Source organism: Chrysemys picta, chromosome 3, assembly GCF_011386835.1.
Source record: "Chrysemys picta bellii isolate R12L10 chromosome 3, ASM1138683v2, whole genome shotgun sequence".
Classification (NCBI taxonomy): Eukaryota; Metazoa; Chordata; order Testudines; family Emydidae; genus Chrysemys; species Chrysemys picta.
In genome coordinates, this window is record NC_088793.1 from 202,116,269 (window position 1) to 202,141,643 (window position 25,375).

The following is a 25,375-nucleotide window of genomic DNA, read 5'->3' on the forward strand; positions in this document are numbered from 1 at the left end:
GTGGGACTTCCCTTGAAGGGAGCTACCTGAGCTGTAACCTGAGCCAGGAACGGGGGTGGGGAGAATTAACACCTTCTGCCCGGGAGACTGAACAAAGGAGAGGAGCAGCGGGAGGGGCTGGGAGTTGAGTTTCGGTTGGGGCTGGGTGGTGCAACGCAGGGAACCCCAAGCTGGGGTCTAAGCTCCCTGAACCTCCCAGAGGGACCTAATTGAGGGGGGTCTGGTCGTACCTACACGCTCTGCTTGAGACTGTGTTCCTGTCCTTGAATAAACCTTCTGCTTTACTGGCTGGCTGAGAGTCGCAGTGAATCTCGGGAAGAGGGGTGCAGGGCCCTAACTCCCCCACAATCCGCAACACTGCTATTCACCTTTTTTAAATTTTTTTTTTATTTAATTTCAGCATCTTTTAAAGGGGAGGAAAGCCCTGTTTCTGAGGACCAACCATTTCCGTCTCTCCAGACGGTAAGCAGCAGTCAATATAGAACTAGACAATGTAGAGCAATGTAATACTAGGCAAATTGAAATTTGAAAATATTTATAAATAAGTTTTTGGGTTTTTGCATGCTTAATGGAGAAGTGGAATCTAGAACACGAACTTTCAAAGGTTTTTGTCGCAGGACGAGGAAAGGGTTCAAAATGGAAAATATTTTTGACTGTCTATGTGCACATGAGTTTGGGGCACTGAAATGCTATAACTGTCTAGTAAATAACCAATGTAGGTTGTATAGCCACTGTAAATGTATCAGCCACATTCAAAACCCCTTCAGTTTCCAACATATAAATGGGACCTCTTTTGATTTACTGCTTCAATTTTGAGGAAAAGCCAAAAAAAATGATCTGGAAGAATTTTTTCCATTTCTTTCCAGTTCCTGAATCATCCTGATTTTTCTGCAATAGGAGCTCACTGGTGGGTAATGAAATACTTCTTCCCAGCAGTTGACAAGAAGCTTTTTACCAGCAGCAGTGCATTAAAGCCAAAGAAAATGGGTGTAGGGCACTAAAAGGAGGCTATGGGCCAGAACTTTCAAAAGTGGCCACTAATTATGGATGGCTCAGTTTTTAGGTGCCCAGCTTGGCACGTAGGACCTGCTTTTCAGAAATCCTGTTGATCCACAACTCTAGAAGTTTTTGGGACCCGCAGGTGCTTAACATCTCTGAAAATCAGACCTCTGGGGGAGTGTCATAGATCATAGAATCGTAGAACTGGAAGGAACCTCACAAGGTCATCTAGTCCAGTCCCCTGCACTCAAGGCAGGACTAAGTATTATCTAGACCATCCCTGACAGGTGTTTGTCCACCCTGCTCTTAAAAATCCCCAATGATGGAGAATCCAGTGCTTAACCATTCTGACAGTGAGGAAGTTTTTCCTAATGTCCAACCTAAACCGCCCTTGCTGCAATTTAAGCCCATTGCTTTTTGCCCTATCCTTAGAGATTAAGAAGGTTAAGCTTGGTATCATCTGCAAGCTTTATAAGTGTACTCTCTATGCCATTATCAAGTCTTAGAGCCCAGGTCTGCAAACTCAGGTTGGCATTGTGGTGCAGACATTCTGGCTTGGGTTGGAGCTCAGGCTCTGAAACCCACCCCCGCCTCCCTAGGCTTCAGAGGCTGAGCTCCAGCCCAAGCATGAACGTCTACCTGGCTATTTTTAGCACCACAACACAAGTTCCAAATTGGGCACCAAATTTGAGGCATCCGCAATTGGTGGCCACTTTTCAAAACTTTAGCCTTAGAATTGCATTCGTTCACCACTTAGCTTCTGCCACTTAGCACAGCCACATATAGCACTGAGTGAGTACAGTTCCAGTATATTCCATTAATAACTAATCTTTGCCAAAGTTGTGTTTTTGAGTTGGCTTTTTCTTCAGAAACTGTTTACCAGACTTAGTCTGTGATAATGATTGAAACTTTTTTTTCTTGAACTGTGCTTCTGTTTGCCCCTTGCAGCAATTGCTGGGTACTGTTCTCCAAAATCCAAATGAAAGTAATTAAATCTTTATCTTTCGTCTGAAAGGTAAACATGAACAAATGAATAATGAACTGGCCTAGTCAATTTTTGGCTGTTAACTAGGGAAATTGTGACTTTTCATGTATCAGAGCAATTGTTTTTGATATAAAACAAAAACATATGTAATAAGTAGCCAAACAGAAAATGTATGCACTAAATATTTGTAATTTGTAAATAACTGTACATCTCAAAGTGTTAGTACATAAGAAATTAGTTGCAGATAATGCTGTAGCTAATTCCTGAAGGTTTCTCTCATTATTCCATTGACCCACTTTGGACCAGAGTAGAAAAGGGATAATGTGCCTTTTAAGTATTAAAGAGTCATATGTATGCTGTACTTTTTGGCCCTTGTTGGGTGATGTTTCAGCATTTTTGGTTCTGTATTTATCCTTGCCAATAGTACTTAATGAGCATCATGTGATTTGGTCCTTTTTTATAATACTATTGTATCCAGGTTCTGGAATCCCTTCCTGAAGATGTCGGGTTTAACATAGAAATAAAGTGGATCTGCCAACAAAGAGTAAGCAATTGATAATGTTCCTTGTTTTGATAACTTGTGTTACATTGCAGACTACCATGCATATCTTGCTATGTCAGTTTGCATGTGACACAGACCTCATCTACTATTTTACCGTTATTTTTATTGAATCAAAGTTCTTAGGCTTACCCAGCCTTTTTTTCTTTTGAACAGTAAAAGGCAGTTTTGTTTCACTGACAGTGTGTCCTACTAGCTTTAGAACTAGAAAGTAAGAGACTGAACCTGCAAATAAACAGACACGTACTTCCCTTTAAGCACATGCATAAGTGTTTGTATTGGGATCATAATGCAGAATTGACCATTTTTTGTAGGCAATCATCTTCTAAAGATGAAAAGATTCCTGAGTTATTTATATAATTAAATATTGCTACAACATTTATATACTTACAGATGGTTGTACAAAACATCTAATGTTAGTTGCCCTTTCCTTTATTCATTTATACCACATTCGGCTTTTTAATATTTTTCTGTTTACATTTGTTTTTAATATAACCCATATTTAAATGATTTTATTATGCAAATGATCTTTTAATTTTAATAGACTTCATGAATAGTTGATGTCCCTAGGAATAAAGTGAGTTGTTTAAATGGACTTTTCAAGATTCATTAAAAGTTATAAAATGCATAACACTGATTTAAAAGCTGCATATTTCTGAACAGTTTTGTTGAAAGCCAGCTCTATAGTGTTGCAAACAGCACTTGGTAGACTGGAGAAGAGTGCTATTTTTTATTCATATTGACGAGCTGGATTCTTTTTTCACTCAACTTAAATAATAGACTCCTGTCATTTGAAATAATTACAGTAGTCATTGAAAAAAGAACAGGAGTACTTGTGGCACCTTAGAGACTAACAAATTTATTAGAGCATAAGCTTTCGTGGACTACAGCCCACTTCTTCGGATGCATAGTAGTCATTGAGTTAGTTCAACTACTTGTTCTTGTTTTTATAGGATGGGAAATGGGATGGCAACCTGTCAACCTATTTTGATATGAACCTCTTCTTAGATATCATTCTAAAAACTACTCTAGAAAATGCTGGAAGAAGGAGAATTATATTTTCTTCATTTGATGCAGACATTTGCACAATGTAAGTTACAACTCAACTTTAAACCATTTTTGACTCAATAGATTTCACCTTCAGTGTTAGTAAACAATGGAAAACTCATTGTTATTTTTGTGACTTGAGTTTGAATGCCAACACACTTAAGTGTAGTTGCTAAACATGGATTTAGACCTTTCATCCATCTGACTCATGCCCAAAAATATAATCTGAAAACAAAGCCAGCAACATATTAAGAGAAAAGGCATTGGAAAAAATAGAGAATTTACTATTTGTTAAAGTGGCTCAGTTGTCTGAGTAAACATTTATTTTCTTAAAACAGGAAAAAGAGCAGACTTTATACTGGGGTTTCACTTTCCCTCTGGCTTCAGTTGCCTGGCCATTCCAGCATGTGTCAATCTGTTCCTTCCTCTTGGCTGGAGGATAAAATATTTAGTGTCTCAGAATAAGAAAATACCTGTTTGAAATGCTCTGCTTCACAGTACTGCATAAGGAAAGTCAGGGCCAGATAACAGCTCTAATGTCTCTTCAGTTATAGGACAGTTTGGGGTAATGTCAGTGTCCATATGCTGCTGTGCAAACAAATGCCAAGACAGTACACTTATCTGGTAACCGCCAATTCTTGTCACAATAGGTGACCATGTTAGAACAGGCAGTTATTTAGTGCATGCAAATTAAATATACATATATAATGATAGAATTCTCTATTGACAATTTTCAACAAACCTCTGATTTAAAAAAACATGAAAATTCTTAAATTACATAAATAGAGTTATTGGATATTGGCTTTCTAGAAAAACTAATTGGCTTTCTGTTGTGGCACATCTTATGTTGGTTTTCTGGGTGCTGAATAAAGAAGACACAGACCCTGAATAGGGAACTTATGGTCTAGGACAGACATAGAGTAATCTACACACTACACCAGTCTTTGTATGGAAATATTGCAGAATTCCCTATTGAAAGACTGTGTAGAAAAAATCTTTAAAGCAGAGATTTGAAAGAAGACAGGTACTTGACAATAAGAGGACTTCCAAACATAAGGGACAGCCTGGGGAAAAGAGTGGAAGAAGGGTGCAAAGGGGCTGGTTAGGAGGGGGCAATGAAAGGTGAAAAGTAAGTGACGGAGGAGTCAAAGTTGATGAATCACCATGCCCGGAATACTACATCCACCTATTACTATTTCATAGCGGTGCTGGTGAACCAACTCTAAAGTGGTGTGGCTTGGGAATGTTTTAAGTTTGCTATTGTGTGTTTTGTAAAGGGAAAAATGATAGAAGGCTACTCGCTTCTAGAATTTTATATATGGAAAACTTTGGGGAGGGGGGAACATACTTTAGCTTACTTTAAATAGTTGAAATATGTGTGAAATATGTAAATCTCTAAAGTGGTGAAAGGGACAATGATATGTTGTACACATTGAGGCAAAACTGCAGTGTTTATCTGTTGCATCTGCAAAGGATTAAATGAATACCCAATAAGTAAAAGTATTCCCTTCTAACCATGAGACTAAACTTGTCATTTGTAGTGAATGTGTTCAAACATGCAAATATGCATATTACTATGCAGGAAAGGGAGACATCACTATGCCAAACTATCTTTTCTGGAACTAAAATCCAGGGCAGTCATGTCCCTTTTGCTTAGGAAGAAAAGGGAGAAAAAAATCAGTCTTATGAAAAAGAATTTCTCCATTTTCTCATAACATTTGCCTGGTCTTTCTCTGGAATATAGTAAAGCTTACTGCATTGTTAACTTTTTAGTCATGTCCAACTGACTAGACAGACTGGTGTCTGTCCACAACTGCTTAATCCTTGATTAATACTTTGCATATTACATGTCAATACAGTTTGGGAATGGTGACTCTGCTTTTATATTCTCATCTGTGTGAGAGAAACACTAGTGAAGTTTCCCTTTGCAATTGTATTTTTATACTCTTTTACAGGGTTCGGCAAAAGCAAAATAAGTATCCTGTGTTGTTTCTAACGCAAGGAAAATCTGATATGTATCCAGAACTTATGGATCTCCGGTCTCGTACAACTCCTATTGCCATGAGCTTTGCCCAGTTTGAAAATTTGCTGGTAAGTTGTTATGCTCTTGTTACTCTGTGAAATGAAACTAACTTATTGCTATATTCCAGAATTGCTGATAAACTGACTTAAGGTGACATAAGGTGACAAGCAAACTGTTAAAAGAATACATAAACATTTAGCAAACAAATGTAGTAATGTATTTTCATTGCTTTAAAGTACTAAGAATGCACTTCAGTCCTCTTGCATTTTTAAAGACTTGCTTCTTTAACTACTGTTCAATATTCATTTAATCCTGGAGTTCATAAGATTTTTTTTTCTTTTAGTTGTCTAAAAATTGTGAAACATTTCAGTGATCAAAAGCTAGAAATGCTGACTTTTAAGAGTATTTAGTCTAGATTATATTTGCATTTTCTTAAGTGTTTTTTATAACTTTTCAGGGAATTAATGTGCACGCTGAAGACCTGCTTAGGAACCCATCATATATTCAAGAGGCCAGATCTAAAGGTTTAGTTATTTTCAGTTGGGGTGATGATACAAATGACCCAGAGAACAGGAAGAAGTTGAGAGAATATGGCATTCATGGGCTAATATATGACAGGTATTTATTACTTTAAAATTACAATACCTAAAGTGAGCATATGAAATGTTTGTTGTTTCTGATCCTGCATCGACTTCACTTTGATTTTGGCCTTATTTGAGTGGGTGTTAGAATATCCTGCTCTGTATGTGTCTGTAAACCCAAGTTCAAGAGACAGTTGTCCTAAAACTCACACATATATGGTCTCAGTTGCATATGTGAAACGTAGATGACTCTTCCTTCTGTAGGAGGACGCTGCGAGTACATGGATGGCCAGTTTATTGAGTGGCCTTGCGTTTGATTCCTAAAAGAGAGAACTAGTTTACGAATATAAGGCTGCATGTACACTGCCACTTTCAGCACTAAAACTTTAGTCGTTCAGGGGTGTGAAAAAATACTCCCATGAGTGACAAGTTTTAGCACTGAAAAGCTCCAGTATAGACAGCCGTGCTACCGCTGCTCGTTCGGGGCGGTTATTTTTTATCACTGGGAGAGCTCTCCTCTGGTGATAAAGCATGACTACACTGCCCATGTAACAGTGCTGCCGCAGCCGTACTGTAACATGGGCAGTGTAGACGTACCCTAACATGTAACTGGCATTTTTGTTGATTGGTTTTTAAACTTTGTATACAAGAGGTGGGAAAGTTTGCTTAACTGAAAACTAAGTGTAATAAGTATTTTTTAATATTTTCAGATATTGTTCTGTTTAGTAAAATTGACTTTCAAAACTGTACATTCTTGTGTAATCAGTACTGCTCTTGTCATCAAGAGGAGCTAGACACAGTTCTCTCAAGCCAGTAACCTCTACTCCTCAATTTTAGAAGATTCTAGGTCAAGGGTGGGCAAACCCCAAAGTGTCACAACATCTCTTCTCCAACTCTGCAGTAGAATGCTACATCTTCTTTAAAGTAAGGAAATAATAAGATGTAAGAGGAGAGGCTTGCATATAGCTTCCTGGAGCGCACACACCACCCCTGCACACCTATAATATGATTTGGTGGACCAGTTAGTAAAGAAGCGCTCTGGGTAAGCTCTAAAACTTCTCTCACCAACAGAAGTTGGTCCAGTGAAAGATATTACCTCACCCACCTTGTTTTCTTTAATATTGACTGACCATTTTGATTCTAGAAGACTGATTATTTTGTGTCCTGAGGTTATGAAAAGGGCTAGGCCTAACTTGGGAGGGAAAAGTACTGGTGAAATTGTTATCCTAAAAGTCTCTCATTGATGGAAAGGACTTAACACCTCCAGCAGCAGCAGTTCCTAAACTGCAGCTGAAGGTGAATGCCTCTTAGCTATGGAAATAAATGCTATATAGTAATTCTTTCTTGAACATGCTAAAAGGTAGTTACAGTACATGGAGGAACAACTGTTACAGCTGGTGGCATAATAGAGAGGATTCCCTTAGGAATGGATCTGCTGACTGAGAGAGGGCCAGAAAGTGAATCCAGATTTCTTGAATCCTGGTCTAGTACCCAACCACAAAACCATCCTTCTTTCCTTTCAAACTTGTGACATTGGGCAAGTTGCTTAACTTTCCCAGCTGTGAAAAGAGGCTAGCACTTGCTTATTTTACAGGGATGTTGAAAATTCATTAATGTTTTCAAGGTGCTGAGATACTACAGTAAAGAGAGGTGATGAGGACAGAAGTACATATATACTCCCAAGAACTGGAGTCTAGCTGGGAAATCAGAGGCACAGAAAATTAAGTGACTAATAGCTAAAAAGTTAGAGAATTTGCTAATGATTAAAATAATTTAACAAATTTCTATATGAAAGTATTAATTAAACCTAAATTAAAAAAATACTTTTCACCATTTATTTCTTTTTTCACTTTGGTAAAGCTGTCGAAACTGAAGTTTCATTTTCTGGCTCTTGCATTCTAGCACAAAACTGCAGTGTCTAGGTTGCAACCAACACAGTGGAATATATACATCCAATCTATCAAACTTAAATTGGGATTAAAACCATCAAGGAAAAACATTTCCAGAATTAGTTTTGGTACATAATTGTTTTACATAACTTACAGCTTGGGCCTCACCCACCTAACAGTATTTTCTTAATTTCTCACTATTGTTGTCATGTATACTCACAAAAATGAAAGCTTTAGCATAGATGAGGCACTATTGGCAGCCCGGTGTAGTTAATTCTCATGCACTGATGCAAAGCTGTAGAATTTGTGTTGCAAATACTACAAGGGAATGTTCAATCCAAACTCATTGGACTAACTTCTTTTTAAAAAACAACATATGTTCTGTAAATATGTTATACAAATTCTAAACTTGGGGCCTTAATCGCCCAAGTGTTCATGTAAATTAGCAGTGCCTTCCTGTAAAATTAAAGTTAAATAGTGTTTTATTAGATTAACTAATGTTTAATAAATGTTGAACATTGATATTCAACTAACTATGTTTAATAAAAGACAGATATTGTAAGTATACAGATAGATATAATATCTGCATGTAATAATTCTACTGACAAGATGCTTACTGTATAATTACTATTTGGCACCTAAATAGCATGATGACAAACATTAGATATAGATATTTCCTAAAAAGACTTTCTGCCTGTCATACTGGTTTCTTCACTTTTAAGCCATTTAATAATACTATATTTAGTTTGTGTGTAAACTTACATATTTGATATTTTCCCTTTCACACTGTCCCTATGTTATTTGCCTGGGACTGTAATATTATTATTTTTTTTTTTAAAGGACATGGACATAGTCTAGCATGATGGGTCTTAAATCCTGATTGGGGCCCATGGGTGCAACTGAAATACAGATATTAAAGAATCACTCTTTAAATGATTGTTGAGCTCTGAAATAAATTTACTCTACTGTGTTGCTACATGCTTCCTTGGTTACAAGCTTTCTGCTTTACTATGCATTATAAATGGTACTCCCAAAAAGCCCAGTATCTGAGTATTTTGGACCTGAACGTTTATTTTAAAAGAAAAATATTCCAGTTGACAAAACTAGTGTTTAGTAAAGCAGATGGAAATGTTTAATGGAATGGAAAGCCAAACTGTTGCTGTCTTATTCATTGGCACTAGGATCTTGAAACACTGTGTACTTCACCCAGTATTAGAACACACTCTTATATAAATACTCCTATAACTATATGTGAATCAAGGAAATTTCACCTTCTAAGGCTGATACTGGGCCCTTAAGTTTTATACTGCATGAGCTTCAGTATCTAGTACAACAGAACATCACATTGATCACAGAACCACTCTGATATGCCTTTGTGTTAGTTTGTGTTTGATATTGGTGGCACTTGAACTAGTTTTTAATACAAAGCTTTAATTGGACTTTTAAAGTACAACATTTTATACTTAACTAATATCTAAATGAACTCTTCTTAAAAAGCTAATTATTGGGGGTAAAATAAGTGAGTTGACAAGCAAAGATGAAAGTTGGGAGCTACTGAGTGAAGAATGGAATGAACTGCTGAGTTTCTGGGAGATTGGAAAGGATGCAAGTCCATTGAGGGCATTAGAGTTTCATCCTGTTAGGAGCCATTCAAGAGATAGTGGAGAAGAACAGACACACCTCTCTTCTACCCACTGCTGCCAGTGAGTTGTCTTAAAAATTGGACCAATATAGAATGCAGTGGCAACTTCTGTGGGGATTATTTAAACACGAACAATGCTCCTTAAAAAAAAAACTTTTATAATTTGCAACAGCAAACCCTGAATTTGGACTATTTGGATATAATGTCAGCCTTCTTCCGGGGCTCCAGCCAGTTTAACGCTGGCTCTGCTTCACGGACCCCCTGAAACTGACTTGTAGCCCCCTATGGGGCCGCAGACTCCGGGTTGAGAACTGCTGCTCAAAGGGACTGTCAAACAAGGGGCTGGAGGTTACTGCGAAAACTCTCTCCAGCTAATGAGAAAAGAACAGGAAAATAGTTTTTCATTTTAACATTCTTACTACTTTACATTTCAAATGCTATAACAGTGTTTTTCCTCTTCTTTATCTTTAATAAAAGAAGGTTTAAAAGGATTTTCAGTGGTGTTTGCAATGGTACAAAGCTGGCTGAAATCTCTACATACCAAACTCCGGACCTTGTCCAACACTGTTTAATGTTGGATAGTGACTGGGTTATGTTAATATCTTTGGATCATATATTCCATCTAAATTAATACAACACCTGTATTAATTAACGTAAAGTCATGTCTTCAGAAGAATAAGTGGATGTTGGTGGTCATAGTTTGCTTGCTTTTTAGCATCTCCAGTCATACCGTTAACCATGCTGATAAAGGACTACCACTTTCTATTGCAGGATATGGTTTAGAGAGACAAGTTTCAAGTGTTAAGTACAGATCTACTAATTTATAGAGGTGTTAGCTACCTAATTTCACTCTAAGCAGAGAAAATGGAAATTTAACAGTAGTTTTATGTAGCATTATTTTTGTAGAACATCATTTCTTACAGACTTTTTTCTCATTTATTCAGGATATATGACTGGATGCCTGAACAACCAAATATATTCCAGGTAGAGCAGCTGGAACGTCTAAAGAGAGAATTACCAGAGCTGAAATTCTGTACATGTCCCACTGTTAGCCACTTTAGCACCATGTCTCTGTGTAAATGTCGTAATAGCCTTATGGAAACGAATGGCATAGATAACTTACCAAATGCTTAAGTGTGCATAGGCTGACTCCAGGCAGGATTCTGCTTTCTGTATTTAATTTTCACTATTGGAGCAGTGCCATCTATGCCTTCATTTTTTTGAGCAATAACCATGTTCCTATTCCATGACAGTACTTGCTAGAATTTAAAATTCTGTTAAAATGTTAGGCCAGTTATAATTATTGTTCCAGTTTACATATACAATTTTTAAATCATCACAATCAACAAGTTCAAAATCTTAAAATAGAAACCAAGTACTGTAACAGTGTGCAAATATGTCTTCTAAAATGAGCAATCTGAGGTGTGGTACTTTCAAAGATGAAATTCTAGAGGTTATTGTGATATGATATTGAAACTGCTGATATATCATTTTGTCATAGATTTGATTCCAGTACTAATCTGACATCAGATTAGGGGAGTGATTGTAATGTATGCATAATTAGATCTGGCCTGAATAAATTAGTACCTCATATGCATGTATTTGCACTGATGCATCCAATTGTACAAAACCTTTGTGCCATCTTAAAATGTGTGTGTATATATATTTTTTAAGGAAACTGTAGTGCACATGAACTGATTTTTCTTGCTCTGTTAGAACCTTTAGGCTGCCATTTTTTGTTCTTTACCAGCCAACTGAATGGCATAAAGTCTGTTTATGGCAGTTAAGGGTCAACCACAAGTACAGCTTTTAATTAATCCTGCACAACCCTGCCAAACCTCAAAACATTGCAAATAACTTTAGACACAAAAAAAGATTTTTCATTGGTTAAGAACTTCATTGTTGCACAATAATCTTAAAAGAGCAAATGTGTATAACACACAAATTCTACAAAATGCATGCTTCAGATATTAAGCATGAAATTTATAGGTGTTTGCAGTGGTCCTTGCATCTTTGAGGTGCTAGTTGAGTGGGAGGGTAGCAAGGATGAATTAAAACGCTTAATCTTTGTTGCCTAAAACCATGAGCCTATATGTAGGTATATTCAAATAAGGTTTTTACCATCTACAGTTCATCTTACTACATGTTACAGACCACTGACCTTTTGTATTCTGCAACAGTTGTGATTTCTGCTTTCAAAATTGATTTCTCAGATAATCCTTATCCTCTATTGGCTGATATCTGCCCTCTGTAATTTATTCCAAAATTGTAGTTTAGAAAATCGTGTTAGATATGTATGCACGTTCTTCAATTTGTACCTCGTAAGATACTGTCATGGCAACACAACAGCTATAACTTTTTACTGAAGTGTTCATGTATAATAAAAAACCCCAAATATTTATTTTTCCCTTGTTGTAAATTGACAATGAAATTGATAGCTTGTATAATACTCTTTGAATACTGTCATTGCTGCATAGAATTGATTACATGAGCAATTGCAAATATGTATTTGGGCCTGCACCACTGAATAGTTTGAGGCAAAGGGTTTCTTTCAGCTTGCCTTGCATATCTAGTATTTAAATTTCTTTTGTCCTCCACAAACAGCACAGTACTTGGAAATTGTCTTTATTTAAAAAAATAAAATAAATCTGAATTTAAAAACAGCTGTTAATTTTTCTTTTTCATGAGCTACTTAAACTGGTTTGAAGCCAACTGTTCGGTAGTAAATCATAGCAGTGGTGTTTGGTACAGAAGTTGCACAGATCCAGATTCATAAATCTAAGACTGCAGATTGTGATGAAATTTTACAATGTTCTTAATTTAATTATTTATCTTGAAAGATGCCCAAGTGCTTGTTAACCCACCAGACTGGCTCTCTTACAGTCTGACTGATGACCCAGATTGCATGATTCGAAGACCCAGAGAATTTAAAGTGATAGCTTGTAATGTTAACACCGTTTTCAATACAACATAATTTACAAACTGATGTACTAACTACACTAGAGGGTTGCACGTTTCATCGCTAGTGTAGGCTGAGCTGTACCTTCAATGAGAGAGCAGCATATTAAGCTGTTGCTGGTGATGTGTAGGCAGCAGTGGGGGACACTAGAGAGGTACCTCTGCTTGCATGGTGCCATACAGTTGAATGTAGGATCTTGCATTGCTCTGCCAACGAGGATTGGAATGGCTTAACAATGTACAGCAGCACTTAGGACAATGCGTAAATGCTGCCATGTTGCATCACCAATGTCAACACTGTTCTTGGCTCCTCCACCTATGTTCAGACAAAAAAAACCTGACCATGGAATCCCATCTGGTCCTGATGACTTATTACTGTTAATCAATTTGGTCCTCTGTCTGGGGTAGTTCCTCAGATTTGTCACCTGCAAAGAAATGGCTCAGGTGTGGGAATCTCCCTCTCATCCTCTGCAGTGAAGACTGATGCAAAAAACTCATAGTTTCTCTGCAAAGGCTTGTCTTCCTTGAGCTCTCCTTTAGAATCTCCATCATCCAGTGGCCCCATTGATTTGTTTGAAAGGCTTCCTGCTTCTGATGTACATAAACATTTTTTTGCTGTTAGGTTTTTGAATCTTTGGCTAGTTGCTCTTCAAATTTTTTTTGCCCTTCCTAATTACACTTTTACATTTGACTTGTCAGAGTTCGTGCCTTTCTATTTTTCTCAGTAGGATTTAACTTCTGATTTTTAAAGGCTACCTTTTTTGCCTCTAATCACTTCTTTTACTTTGTTGTTTAGCCAGGGTGGCACTTTTCTGGTCCTCTTACTATGCTTTTTAATTTGGGGTATACATTTAATATGAGCCTCTATTATGGTGTCTTTAAAAAGTTCCCATGCAGTTTCCAGGCATTTAACTTTTTTGTGACCGTACCTTGTAATTTCCATTTCACTAGCTTCCTCGTTTTTGTGAAGTTCCTCTTTTTGAAGCTAAATGTTAAGGTGGTGAGATTCTTTGGTGTCTTTCTCCCTCCCCACCCCACCCCCCATGATATATGGTCGCTATTATCAAGTGGTTCAGCTATATTCACCTCTTGGATCAGTTCCAGTGCTCCACTTCTGGACCCACTGCTGGTCATCGCAGGTCTGCATGACTACATTATTCCACCAGTCTCTGCTGTGATCTCATAGGGGGCTTCAGCAGCTGTGCCAGTGTATGATGCCAGGGTACGCCTCCCTTGCTGCCTCGTCCTCCTGCAGCTCCATTAAGAAATCCATTAGGCACCTTTGTGCTAGGCGCTGTACAAACAGGACAATGACAGTCCCTGCCCCAAATCGTTTAAAATACAGATTTAAAACAAGAGACAGCAGCTGGACACAGACGGGAATCCAAGGAAGCAATAGTGTCTAGGTAAACCAGATGGACTATATTGGTGAGTGCAGGGGTAGAACACACAAGCAGAGTGAACAGTGTGGCCAAATGTCATACGAGTTCTATTATTTGGGCTGGGTTTTTGGGGGTGGTGGTGGGTTTAGGAGGGGCTCTGCTAAATGGGAAGGGGCTGAAGGGGACACAGTGGGGAGCAGAGGGGCAGGTGTGGAGGGAAGCTGAAGTAAAGAAACGGGGCGGAGGGATTTGGAGCAAGTGGCCAGTCAGCGCTGGGCAGGAACAGCACACACGGAGTTCGGATTGGACTGTCCAGTGCCTCCTGCTTGGGCAGCTCCTGTCCCTACGGTTGGCGTCTCTGCTGTTCTCCCCTAAGGCCACACAGGGTGGGAGAGAGGAGGCACCACCTGGGTACTAGTGCCCAGTGGTGGGGGGAGGGGTCCTCCCGTGCACAGTTCCGGAGCTGGGGTTAATGGGGGGAGGGGTGGCTCCATCTGGGCCCCAATTTACCCTCTTCTTCCTCCCTCCCCACTGACCCAGTGCCTGTGGCTGCTCCCCCCAGCCAGAGGATGGCTGGCTGGATACTGCCTGTTTGCAAAATCTAACCAAGTCCCTGGACGAAGGTGAGGCTCTTCAACTCTGGGTTTCCTTCAGCTCCTCGTAGAACTCGTGTCAGAGTATCCTTCATGTGGGTGGGCTGCAGTGAGTATCCTCGGGGGGCCTGGTGATGAGGCGGGGGCAGGTCGTGGAGGCCCCTCAGACAGGAGTTTCTCCACTTTAAGGGACGAGGGGGGCTATAACTCCTAACGAAGAAATGGCGCGGGCAGGGTCCCAGGAATGCCGTGCAGTGTCCCTTACAGTCTCTTCTAGCGTTAATGTATTGCCATGAATGCCCCTCGTTCCCATCCCGGTGCCACGCCCCACACACACACAGATCTATGGCTCAGGCATCGGAAGGCTCCCTGGTGTCCAATGAGTAGTTGCAAGGACGAGGTTACTTTCGCAACACTCTCCAGGCAGCCTGACCCCTCTCCTTTGGCCTCGGCTCCTGGCAGGTTGTGTAAGCATCCCAGGTGAGAGCTCCCTTCTCCGCCTTGTGGGCTGGGGAAGGTTGATGAAGCAGCGCGTCCCCTCAGGCCTCAGTAGCTGCTCTGTTCTCCAGGTGGCCCAGCTAGCCGTTACGTGAATTAGCTAAGTACGGAGCTCAGTGGTTCCAAATCATCCGAAGGCCCAACCCCAACCCCAAACCCTGGCCGCTGCCCTGCCTAACCATTATTGCTTGGCTCAGGGCTGGCTTCTCACTGGTGTCAGGGGAAAAGTGAATCTTGAGGTGGGATTCGACAGAGGAGAGTGGCTGAGATTACTTCCAGGAGGGCACTTAATGTAGGAGGCCCCTGGTTTTGGATGCCGAACCTGAGACCACTTGGGCCTGTGTTTCAGAGGTGCTGAGAACCCACCTCTTCAATTGTCTTCCACGTCGGAGGCACCCCATTGTAATGGAAGCTTCTAGAAAATGTTGGTCTTTCTTCAGCACTTTAGAGACATTGCTGTTTTTCCTCTTCAAAGCCAGCCTCATCCGCGCTCGGACCCTTTCAGCTAGGGTTGTCAGGTGTCTGGTTTTCAACCAAAATGCCCGGTTGAAAAGGGACCCTGGCAGCTCTGGTCAGCATCACTGACCAGGCCGCTAAAAGTCCAGTTGGCGGTGCTGAGGGGCTAAGGCAGACACTAGTCCCAGCTGTCCTGACACCTGCTCCTAGGCGGGGGGGCACAGGGCTTCATGTGCCCCCCCCCAAGCACCAGCTCTGCACTTCCATTGGCCAGGAACCATAGCCAGTGGGAGTTGGGGGGACAGTGCCTATGGGCGAGAGCAGCGCATGGAGACCCCTGCCCCCCCGCCTAGGAGCTGGACCTGCTGGCTGCTTCTGGGGCACAGTGCAGTGCAAGGACAGGTAGGGAGCCTGTCTTAGCCCTGCTGCACTGCTGACTGGGAGGTAAGCTTGCACCCCAACCCTGAGCCCCAGCCCTAAACCCCCCCAACACAGCCCCCTCCTGTACCCCAAACCCCTCAGCCCCACCTCAGAGCCTGCATCCCCAGTCAGAGCACTCACCCCCTCCTGCACCCCAACCCCCTTTCCCAGCCCAGTGAAAGTGAGTGCGGGGGGGCAAGCTACTGAGGGAGGGGGAATGTAGTGAGGGGAAGGGAGGCAGGGCCTTGGCAAAGGGGCGGGGCTAGGATTGTGCAATTAGAAAGTTGGCCACCCTACTTTGAGTACTTGCATGCCACTGCAGCACTTCTGCCAGGCGTTGCCTGTTCCTATGGGAACACAAGACAGGCAGCCCCCAGCATCACTGCAGAGATGAGCACTCTGCGTCATTTGGCAGGGGAGAATGAAAAGCAGGAAAGGCCAGAGGGTGAGAGAGACTGTTTTTAAGCCTTAATTATTCCTTTAAGTCTGTGGGTTCTGAGTGAGTATGGTCCTGCCACCTGCAGCTTTGTTTATTTGCTTTGATCAAGCCTGGAGTTTCCTTTGCTAAAACCAAGAGACCTCAAAGGAATTGATTTAGAAAGTCTCTGCACTGTGGTGGCTAAGCCTGATGGAATTTCTCTCCTAGCTTCTGAGCATTTGCCAAGCACTGGGCTGGTTGAGATGGGCCAGTCCTACCTACGTAGAGCAGTGAGATTAATTCAACATTTTTCCAAACCTCACTTTCATAACGTAAGAAGATTGCGTCATATGTTCCATCGCAGGTGTCTGGCCAATATTCTATTGTTAGAATGATCATCTTCATACTAGCAATGGGCCCAAACCGAAACCTTAGAACCGTACTTTATATTTCTGGGCCAAATAACAAATCTGGATTGGAACATGCTCAGACTGGAGGGTTTCGCAATCCAGATCCAAATCTTCCAAAACATCAGCATGTTTGGATTTGGCCTGGTATCTGAAGTACCATGTGTTCTCTGACAAACTTGACCTTTATTCTGGGCAAAACCCTTTAAATCTGCCCCCTACTGGAAATGATGCGGCAGCTGCAGATAAAAACCCTCCATTGAACATACGTATTGAATTAAATCTGAAAATGATTCATATAATTATTACAATCTCCCTTCCATTAGTGAACTTGGTATTAAATTCCATTGATTTTACACTGGACCCAAAATTGTTAACCATGTTATGGGATTTTGCTGTGAATACACATAACTGAACAGTAAAAGTTGTCTGAGGGGAAGCTGGAGCCTCTCTTTCAAGTGTGTGTCCATGTGGATCCCAGGGTTTCTTGCTCTGCCACAGTGTTCTTGTGTACCTTGGTCAAGTTACTTAGCCCTGAACCTCAACAGTATTTAGGCACCTTGTGGAATTTTCAGAAGGATGTAGGTGATTTCAATAGGTCTTGGGGGTGTGGGTGCTTTTGAAAATCCTACCAGGTGCGTAAATACCTTTAAAAATCTAGCCTTTAGTCACTCTGCGACTCAGTTCTCCATCTGCATCATGGGGATGATAGCACTTCCCTCCCTCTCAGAGGTGTTGTGAGGATAAAGACATTAAAGAATGAGAGTTGCTCAGATACTACAGTAATGGAGGCCCTGTAAGTACCTACACTAGATTTCAGTCAGATATGAAGTGAAGCCAGTGTGAGAACGAAGACGAGGGAAGATTTAAATTGGTTTAGATGGATAAGTAGGGCTGAGTGAGGCAGCTCCAGATGCAACCCTAACCTCAGGGCCAGCATCTGCATCCACTCCAGCTATCACCTGCCCTCTTAGCTGTGCTAAAATCCATCCCTGTCTCAGCAACCTTTACTGGGCCAGCCACTCTCTTGAGTTCGGGGGTTGAAACATCTTTACAGTGCATGCGTGTCCTTATTTCACCCAAAGGAAATACAGATACCCTGAACAATCAGCCTGGTTTTAATAAGGTGAACTCTTAGCTCATTCAAATTAACACTCAAGAATGCTAAACCGCCCGTGGAATCAAAGGCTGGCAGTTCTGTGGGGTCTTTGAATGTCTCCATTCCCGAGGCTACACAGCCAGGCTTTTGAGAACAATGCACACAGCTTTGTAGTTACATAATAGATGGTAATTGGTTTGCTGGCATAGGAACTAGAGTTTCCTTCAAGACGACGACGTGAAATTCAGGACCAGCTCCTCAGCTAGTACAAATCAACCTAGCTTCATTGACAATGGTGATGCTGAGCTGCTGAGAATCGGCCCAGGGTGTTCCTAAGGGCATGAAGCACCTAATGGCAAAGCAGTAAAGATGTTCGTTAACAATGATACATTTAAATGTTTCTTAACTAGAGACTTTTGGTCTAGCAGCTGTCTGGGAATGAATGCCCACTCAATGTGATTTCATTTCTCTGTTTCTCTCCACTCAGTCAAATGAACCAGATCCTCAATTGGTGTAATTTATCACAAGCAATTTCAGTCCCATTTCTCTCCCCTGGCTGTCTGCCCTTTCACTCCTGTTCCTGTACTATCCACTCATCCTCTTTTGCTTTACCTTAGCTTCTACTTACAAACGATCAGAGTGTACCTGATATAACTTGACTCATTTTGTATTTTATCTGTCTATCTTAGGTATTTATATACCCCTATTACTGTAACATCTCATAATTTTGTATGCCTTTATCCTCACAACACCCCTGTGAGGCAGGGCCGTGCTATTATCCCCATTGTACAGATGGGGAACTGAGGCACAGCGAGACTAATGGCATGTCTACACTGCAATTAGATACTCGCATCTGGCCTGTGCCAGCTGACTTGGGCTGGCAGGGCTCAGGCTAAGGGCCTGTTTTACGGCGGTGTAGGCATTCAGGATTACCCTGCACAGACCATCATTCCCTGAGGACTGAATGGCTCCTGCTGGTATCCCAGAGCAGAGCAGGGCAGGGGTATGTGTAATGGTCTGTGTCAGGTGGGTGTGTGCATCAGAGCGCAGGAGAGCACAACCTAAATCTGAGGTCTGGCAGCTGCCTTCTCAGGGGGCTTCTGTCCAAAGCAAACAATCCCTCATTCTGTTGCTCCGGAGAAGCATAAAAGAAAACAAAAAGCCTCCCCGGAGAGTGAGATGATCAGATTGTGGCGTTAGCTTTCCAGCAGGCATTAACACATAGGCCCGAATTCATCCCTGGCACTGCCCCTACTGAAATCAGTGGAGTTACACGGGGATAGATTTGGCCCAGGAATAGACTGATTATTTACCTGGTACCATATTGACGTGTGTAAGCAGGGTCTGAAGGAGCTGTCCCCTGACATCTAGCGATGAGTGGGGACAAAGACTTCAGGAACAGACCGTGTTTGCATAGTCACGTCTCCTCTGCCGAGGCGCGCACCATGATGGAACTGCTCTGTCGGAATGAACACTTTTGGCTGTGGTTGGGTTACGAATCGCTTTAGTGCAGGGGTGACGGAATGTTGTTATCCTGATTGTGTGAGGAAAGGGCAGCAGAACTGTACTGAATGTGGTTATGGTGTTTTCCCAAACTAATGCTTGGTTCCCTTTCCCTTTTAGTAGAGCGGGGAAGAATTGCCTCTAAGAGGCGCACAGGGGTAGTGTTCAGTTTTCCCAGATTACTGGGAGGGGGCTTGAGGCGGTTCTGTTTTGTATTGTTAAGAGGAACCTCTAGATATCGAACCCAGCCCTTGTTGCTGCTGATGGCACCTGGCAGACGGGTTACACGTGTATTTGTGATAGGAAACTTGCAATGTCACCCAGAGCTTTGGGATAACAAATGGCACCCAGCTTGTCCACAAACCCTTGTGAAGTCTCATGTCTCTCTGTTCTTTCTTTGCATTTAAACCCACTGCTTATCCTACTTCAACTACTCCAAGGACAGCCACTGTTCTAAAGCCTTGCACGTGCCTTGTGGATGCAGTGTGTTTGTTCTCATTGTTCATTGTACACAGACAAAACACAGGGCGTCTGTATGCAGTTTCTGTTAATGTTTTGTGATCGGTTTACAAATGACATTTATTCTGAAGTAGCCTCAATATTTCAGCTGGTGACAACACAGCTGTCTGCTTCCTCGTACTACACATCCCCACTTGATATCAAAGTCCAACCAAGCAACGTTCTTGAGCCGGGAGGTTTGGTCTGGGATGTATGTTTCAACAAGGTCACTGCTGGGACACAAATAATAAATCGCACTAATGGCAGCGAAGCGTGGTTAAGACACTGAAAGGGGACTACAGAGATCTGGGATTTATTCCCATTCAGCAACAGACTCCCTGTGTAGGCTGACCAGACAGCAAATGTGAAAAATCGGGAGAGGGGGTGGAGGGTAATAGGAGCCTATATAACAAAAAGACCCCAAAATCAGGACTGTCCCTATAAAATCAGGACATCTGGCCACCCTATCCCTATGTGACCAAGTGCCAAGACTTTTTTCAATGGGATCCTTCCAACTCTATATTTCAGCACCTAAATGTCCTGATTTTTCAAAACTGCTGAGCACCCTGCAGCTCCCTGTCGCTCCCATGGGGTTTTCAAAAGCACCCAAGTGACTTACGAGCATAAGTCATTGAGAGCTGAAAATCAGTGGGTCTTGTACTAAGTCTTTGAAATGAATGGGAGTTTGGCACCTAAGTACTTCTCAGGCCCATGTCCCGAGGCACTTTGGGAAACCTTCATCCTAATTTCTCTGGGCCTCGGTTCATCATCTGTAAAATGGGGATAATAATACTCCTGTCTCCCACCGTTTGTCTGTCGTGTCGATTTACACTGTAAACTCTCTGGGACAGGGACTTTTGTACAGCACCTAGCACAGTGGGGCCCTCGTTTTGGTTGAGGTAGTAGGTGCTGCTGTAATATTAATAGCAATAGTTACAATGTAATAATGCATTTTGTCTTTTATACTTCTTGAGCACAATAGCTCTGGCAGTAATATCTATCTATCTATCTGTCACCATAGTCATTTATCCTAGCATTGCTCAATTCGCTTTAATTATTATATTTTTTCCCTCCACTGAGTTTTCATTAAAAGTCGTTAGCTAGTGGCGTACAGTGATGAAGCCTGGCATAGTTATGACAAATTGAAGCACCCCCGGTAGATTTAGCTAAGATTAGCTCTCAGAAGATGCATATTTATTTCCAACCAGGTATTATTATAGTGTTGCTTTGTTCTGGTATTCTTTGAGGGAGCCCTCTCAGATTTTATTTCTTGTTCTGTACAAAAGCATTGTATATTCTTTGCGATTCTAGTTAAGCCAATTAACAGCCTGTTAATACAAATCATTGGTCCCCAAAAGTGCCTCTGGTCTTGAGCAAATCATAAATAGGAAAGGCTATCTGCTGTGAATTGTGTTGCAGGTTGTTAGCAATGCGGGCGTAGAGGAATCCGTTTGGAGGACCCGTGTTAGCAGCTCTGGGAGTTTGCACCATCCTGTCTGCCTGTGTTTTTTAAACCAGCTCAGCTGTTGGGATGTGGCAAAACCAACCCAAGGGAGGGAAGAGGAGACTGTTTTGCATTCTTATCACTGCTCAGTGGATCGCTTCCTTGCTGCATATTCTGCAATGTTTTGTTTTGTTTTTTCAGTGCATCCTCCGCAGGCATAAATCAACATCGCTCCCCTGAGTTCAATGGAGCTACACTCATTTGCACTAATTGAGGATCTAGCCCTCTCTTCGGAAGGGGAAGTACATATAAAGGTGAAGCCTCAATCCCGGTTAATCAGGATTTTCCTCTCCAGCTCCCATTAGCTGAGTTTTAAGTGGGATGATAAAAGACTGACCTGGTGGTCGAGTGGGAGCCCATCTCTGGGCCAACACTGCTACCAGAGGTGGTAACGCTACAGCAGCCTTGAGCCACAATCTAGCTACTCACCCAGCCAGCTCCAGGGATGGCATTGATAATCTCTGGAGTGGGTTGTGCCTATGCCTCTTTGGTCAGCTGGGGGTTTGCTTATAAATCATAGAAGTCAGGGAATGAAGGGGCCCATTAGATCATCAATCCATCCCCGTGCAAATGGCGCCTCTAGAGCCCCGTGGAAGATGTATCAGATCATTAGAGCTGAGCCAATAATATGCAATGATTAAGTGATGTGAAAGAACCTAGCCTGTTTTCCCACCTTTCCTCGAGTATGTTTGTTGTTCTACTGACACCCATCCATTTGTCAAATATTTTACTCTCAGGGCTGATTGCAAGCAATTCATTGCGAGTATTTGATACTCAGAATCTGGATTTTGAGTTGCGTTGCTTAGTTGGGATTGGTTAGCTAAGTCCCATGGTATTCCTTCCGGTCCTTGACTGGATGACGGCAGAAGTACCTCAGTCTTGGATACTTGAATATGTAACTTTGAGAATTGCTGTCCATGAACGGTGCACTATTAAGCATGCCTGATTGGGTGTCACAGAAAGCAGCGACTCAAAGGGACGTGAGCATGGTACGTTAGTGCGAGGTAGATTTACACTCCCACTTGCCATGTACGAACTGTTCGTCTAGACAAGCCCTGCGTCATGCCGGCTGGAGTAGTCCTATAGAGACGGTATTGCAACCAAGGATCATCCAATGGGCGGTGCCCTCTGTCCCACATCATCTCCTTCCCCAGCATGCCCCTTCAGTCAGAGTGAGACAGGGGTAGCATAATCCTGGCCAGCCCCAGGCAGGGCTAAGGTCCCTTCCAGCAGTGCAGAGAGACCATAGGAGATGCTGAAGATCTGGCTCCTTACATCTGTTCAGGGGTTAAAGTGAGCAGCCTCCCCTGGGAACACGGCTAGTGAATTCTGTGGCTTAGCCAGCACTGAGTCGTGTTAAAGACACTCCTCCCCTAGTGTAAATAACACTCCTTCTCCAGAGCCTATGGCCCTGATCCAACACAGGTATGCACTTATGACACCAAAGTTCCACCAGCTGGTGTAAGGATGTGGGGAATCAGGACCACACAGTACAGATAGAGTCCTGTATCCATTCATATACACTGAGCTGAAGTAGCCTGGAGTTAGTTGTGGGCTGAGGAGAACAGTAAGAAGATGTGAGCAAGCATAGTCCACATGGCATGAATTGCATGCATAACAGAGCTTCCCACCTGGGCAGAAAAAGGAAAGTACTATTTCCTCCTTCATTACAATGAGGCAAAGGGGAGAGGGATAGCTCAGTGGTTTGAGCATTGGCCTACTAAACCCAGGGTTGTGAGTTCAATCCTTGTGAGGCCCATTTAGGGATCTAGAGCAAAAATCTGGCTGGAGATTAGCCCTGCTTTGAGCAGGGGGTTGGACTAGATGACCTGCTTGAGGTCCCTTCCAACCCTGATCTTCTATTATTCTAAACATGGCACTTCACAGCCATCAGCTGAAATAAACCTGTAGTGCTGAGGCTGCTCTGAGGAGATGATGAGTATTATCATTAATAAATAATTTCCCCCTTTCATCCGGTCTTTTAGCCACGGAGCTCGAATTACCAATATTGGGTCACATGTTGGGGTGGCATAAATCAATGGAGTTGTTCTGATCCATTCATTCTAACTCGGTTGCAAGTGAACGAATTCCTATTCATCTGCAGGGAGTATTTCTATTGCCTTGTATGTATTTCGTGGGTATGACGGAGAAGCTGTTTAGCATTTAGACACTTTCTTGGCAACCTAGTGTCTTGTTGGGGTTGTTAGACACTACACACTAGATTTGCTTTAGTTATCTCAATGCATTGAATAATTTGGGCCATGTCCTCAGCTGGTACAAATTAGTGTCGCTCCAGCTGACTTCAATAGAGCTACACCAGTTTACATGAGCGGAGGATCTGGGGTCGGATGCAAAACCCAGTGAACTCTCCCATTGACTTGAACCAGGATTCTGGCTCTCTTGCTCTATAGCAATTCTCTTATGAGCTAGAGCTCCAGCGGGGGTAAATTGGCTTTAAGTTAGTGGGGCTATGTTGATTTACACCTATTGAAGATCTATGGCCCATTGCCCTTTTGTTGCCTTCTGTATGTGTTCCCTGGGAATCTGATCTTTTCCCTCTGTGCGTGTGTGTGTGTGTGTGTGTGTGTGCGCACGCACACATATATACACTTTTGGTACCAATGTTACTTATTTCTCAAAGCAAATATCCCCACAGACTGTTCAGAGGGGAAAATATTGGGACTGCAATGGAAAAGGCCTGGGATAAAGTTCCAATCTGTCTTAATTAAGCATGAGATTTATTAGGACTGCAGCATCTGGGTTGAAATTAGTGAATTCATTTCCCAGCTTCGTTTTGATTCGTACTTCGTTACTTTTCAGAGAGCTGGTGAGTGAGCGTTACCAATGACCGCCGAGAGAAGTTAGCCCAAGAGCAAAGCATAAAGAACCCATGCTGTGTGTGATGCATTATTAAAATATTCGTCTCATCACAGAGAGAAGAAATTAATCTCCAGGCAACTGAGAGCCCTCAGAGAGATGACAGTGACAACATGTTAATGTAGGATCAAGGCTGTCTGATAACCTATTAATAGATCTCAGTGGGAGTTACTTCTGCCATGGGTCAGCATCTTTGTGGTCCTGAGGCCCGTGCAAGGCTCACGTATGATTAACAGAGGGTCACGATTTTTAGGGTGTTTTTAATTGTTATATCACAATGTTGTGTTGTCACAACTCATCTTTTCCCCCCCAATCCTTCTCCCACTTTTTCTGAAATTAACCGTTGCACCAAAGAAAATCTACACATCCAGTTTCTTGAGCCAGGGAAGCAAAAGGCAGGCTGGGCTCCCCAGAATCACTGTTGATATTTCAATCCCACCTGTGTGAATGTGCCAGTCCAGGAAGAATGTCCCTGGTTGCATCTGTTGGAATAGTCCAGTATTCCTAAAGATGTGTACATCACGCCCCTTCCTTGACCAGCCAATGGTAGTATCAGTAAAATATTCCCAGTGATCCACCAGCATCCGCAGAACCTGTGGTCAGTAACTTAATGGCCCTGCACACCTGGATGACAATTACCCCCTCTGTGGACTTTCCAACCCTGAACTGTTTGCTCACGGACCGATAGTAGTCCGGGATTGTAAGCTCCCAGAGTGTGATCACCACCTGTCAAAGAAACTCTCATTCTGGTTTATCTATGCTGGAGGGCTGGGGCAAGCTCCGCTCACAGATCCGGGAACGTGGCCTTGCACATCTGAAAATCCTGCAGCTGCTGCTGATCACCCCAGATCAGCTTCACGCTGCAATCCCACTAGTCAGTGCTCATCGCTCAGGTCCAGAAGGGGCTCTCCACCACGTGTAGCTGGTCAACGAATGTCTGCAGCATCCTGCGATTTTTTTTTTATGTGCTGTCTGCAGCGTTCATTCATTCTTCTCCAAATGTGCTCTCTCGTTTTTATCGCCACAGCACCATCCGC

General features: G+C 42.3%; 1 protein-coding gene across 2 annotated transcripts in view; it reads left to right on the forward strand.

Moving 5' to 3' along the window:
* Nucleotides 1–12,386, forward strand: part of GPCPD1 (glycerophosphocholine phosphodiesterase 1) — an 87,567-nt gene extending 75,181 nt beyond the window's left edge. For both annotated transcript variants that reach the window (XM_005287440.5, XM_005287441.5), the window contains exons 15-20: nt 401–462; nt 2,463–2,528; nt 3,497–3,633; nt 5,546–5,681; nt 6,071–6,231; nt 10,670–12,386. In XM_005287440.5, coding sequence (XP_005287497.2) covers nt 401–462; nt 2,463–2,528; nt 3,497–3,633; nt 5,546–5,681; nt 6,071–6,231; nt 10,670–10,859 — 752 coding nt within the window. In that variant the 3' untranslated portion in view covers nt 10,860–12,386. The remainder of the gene's footprint in view (nt 1–400; nt 463–2,462; nt 2,529–3,496; nt 3,634–5,545; nt 5,682–6,070; nt 6,232–10,669) is intronic.
* The last annotated feature ends 12,989 nt before the right edge of the window (nt 12,387–25,375 follow it).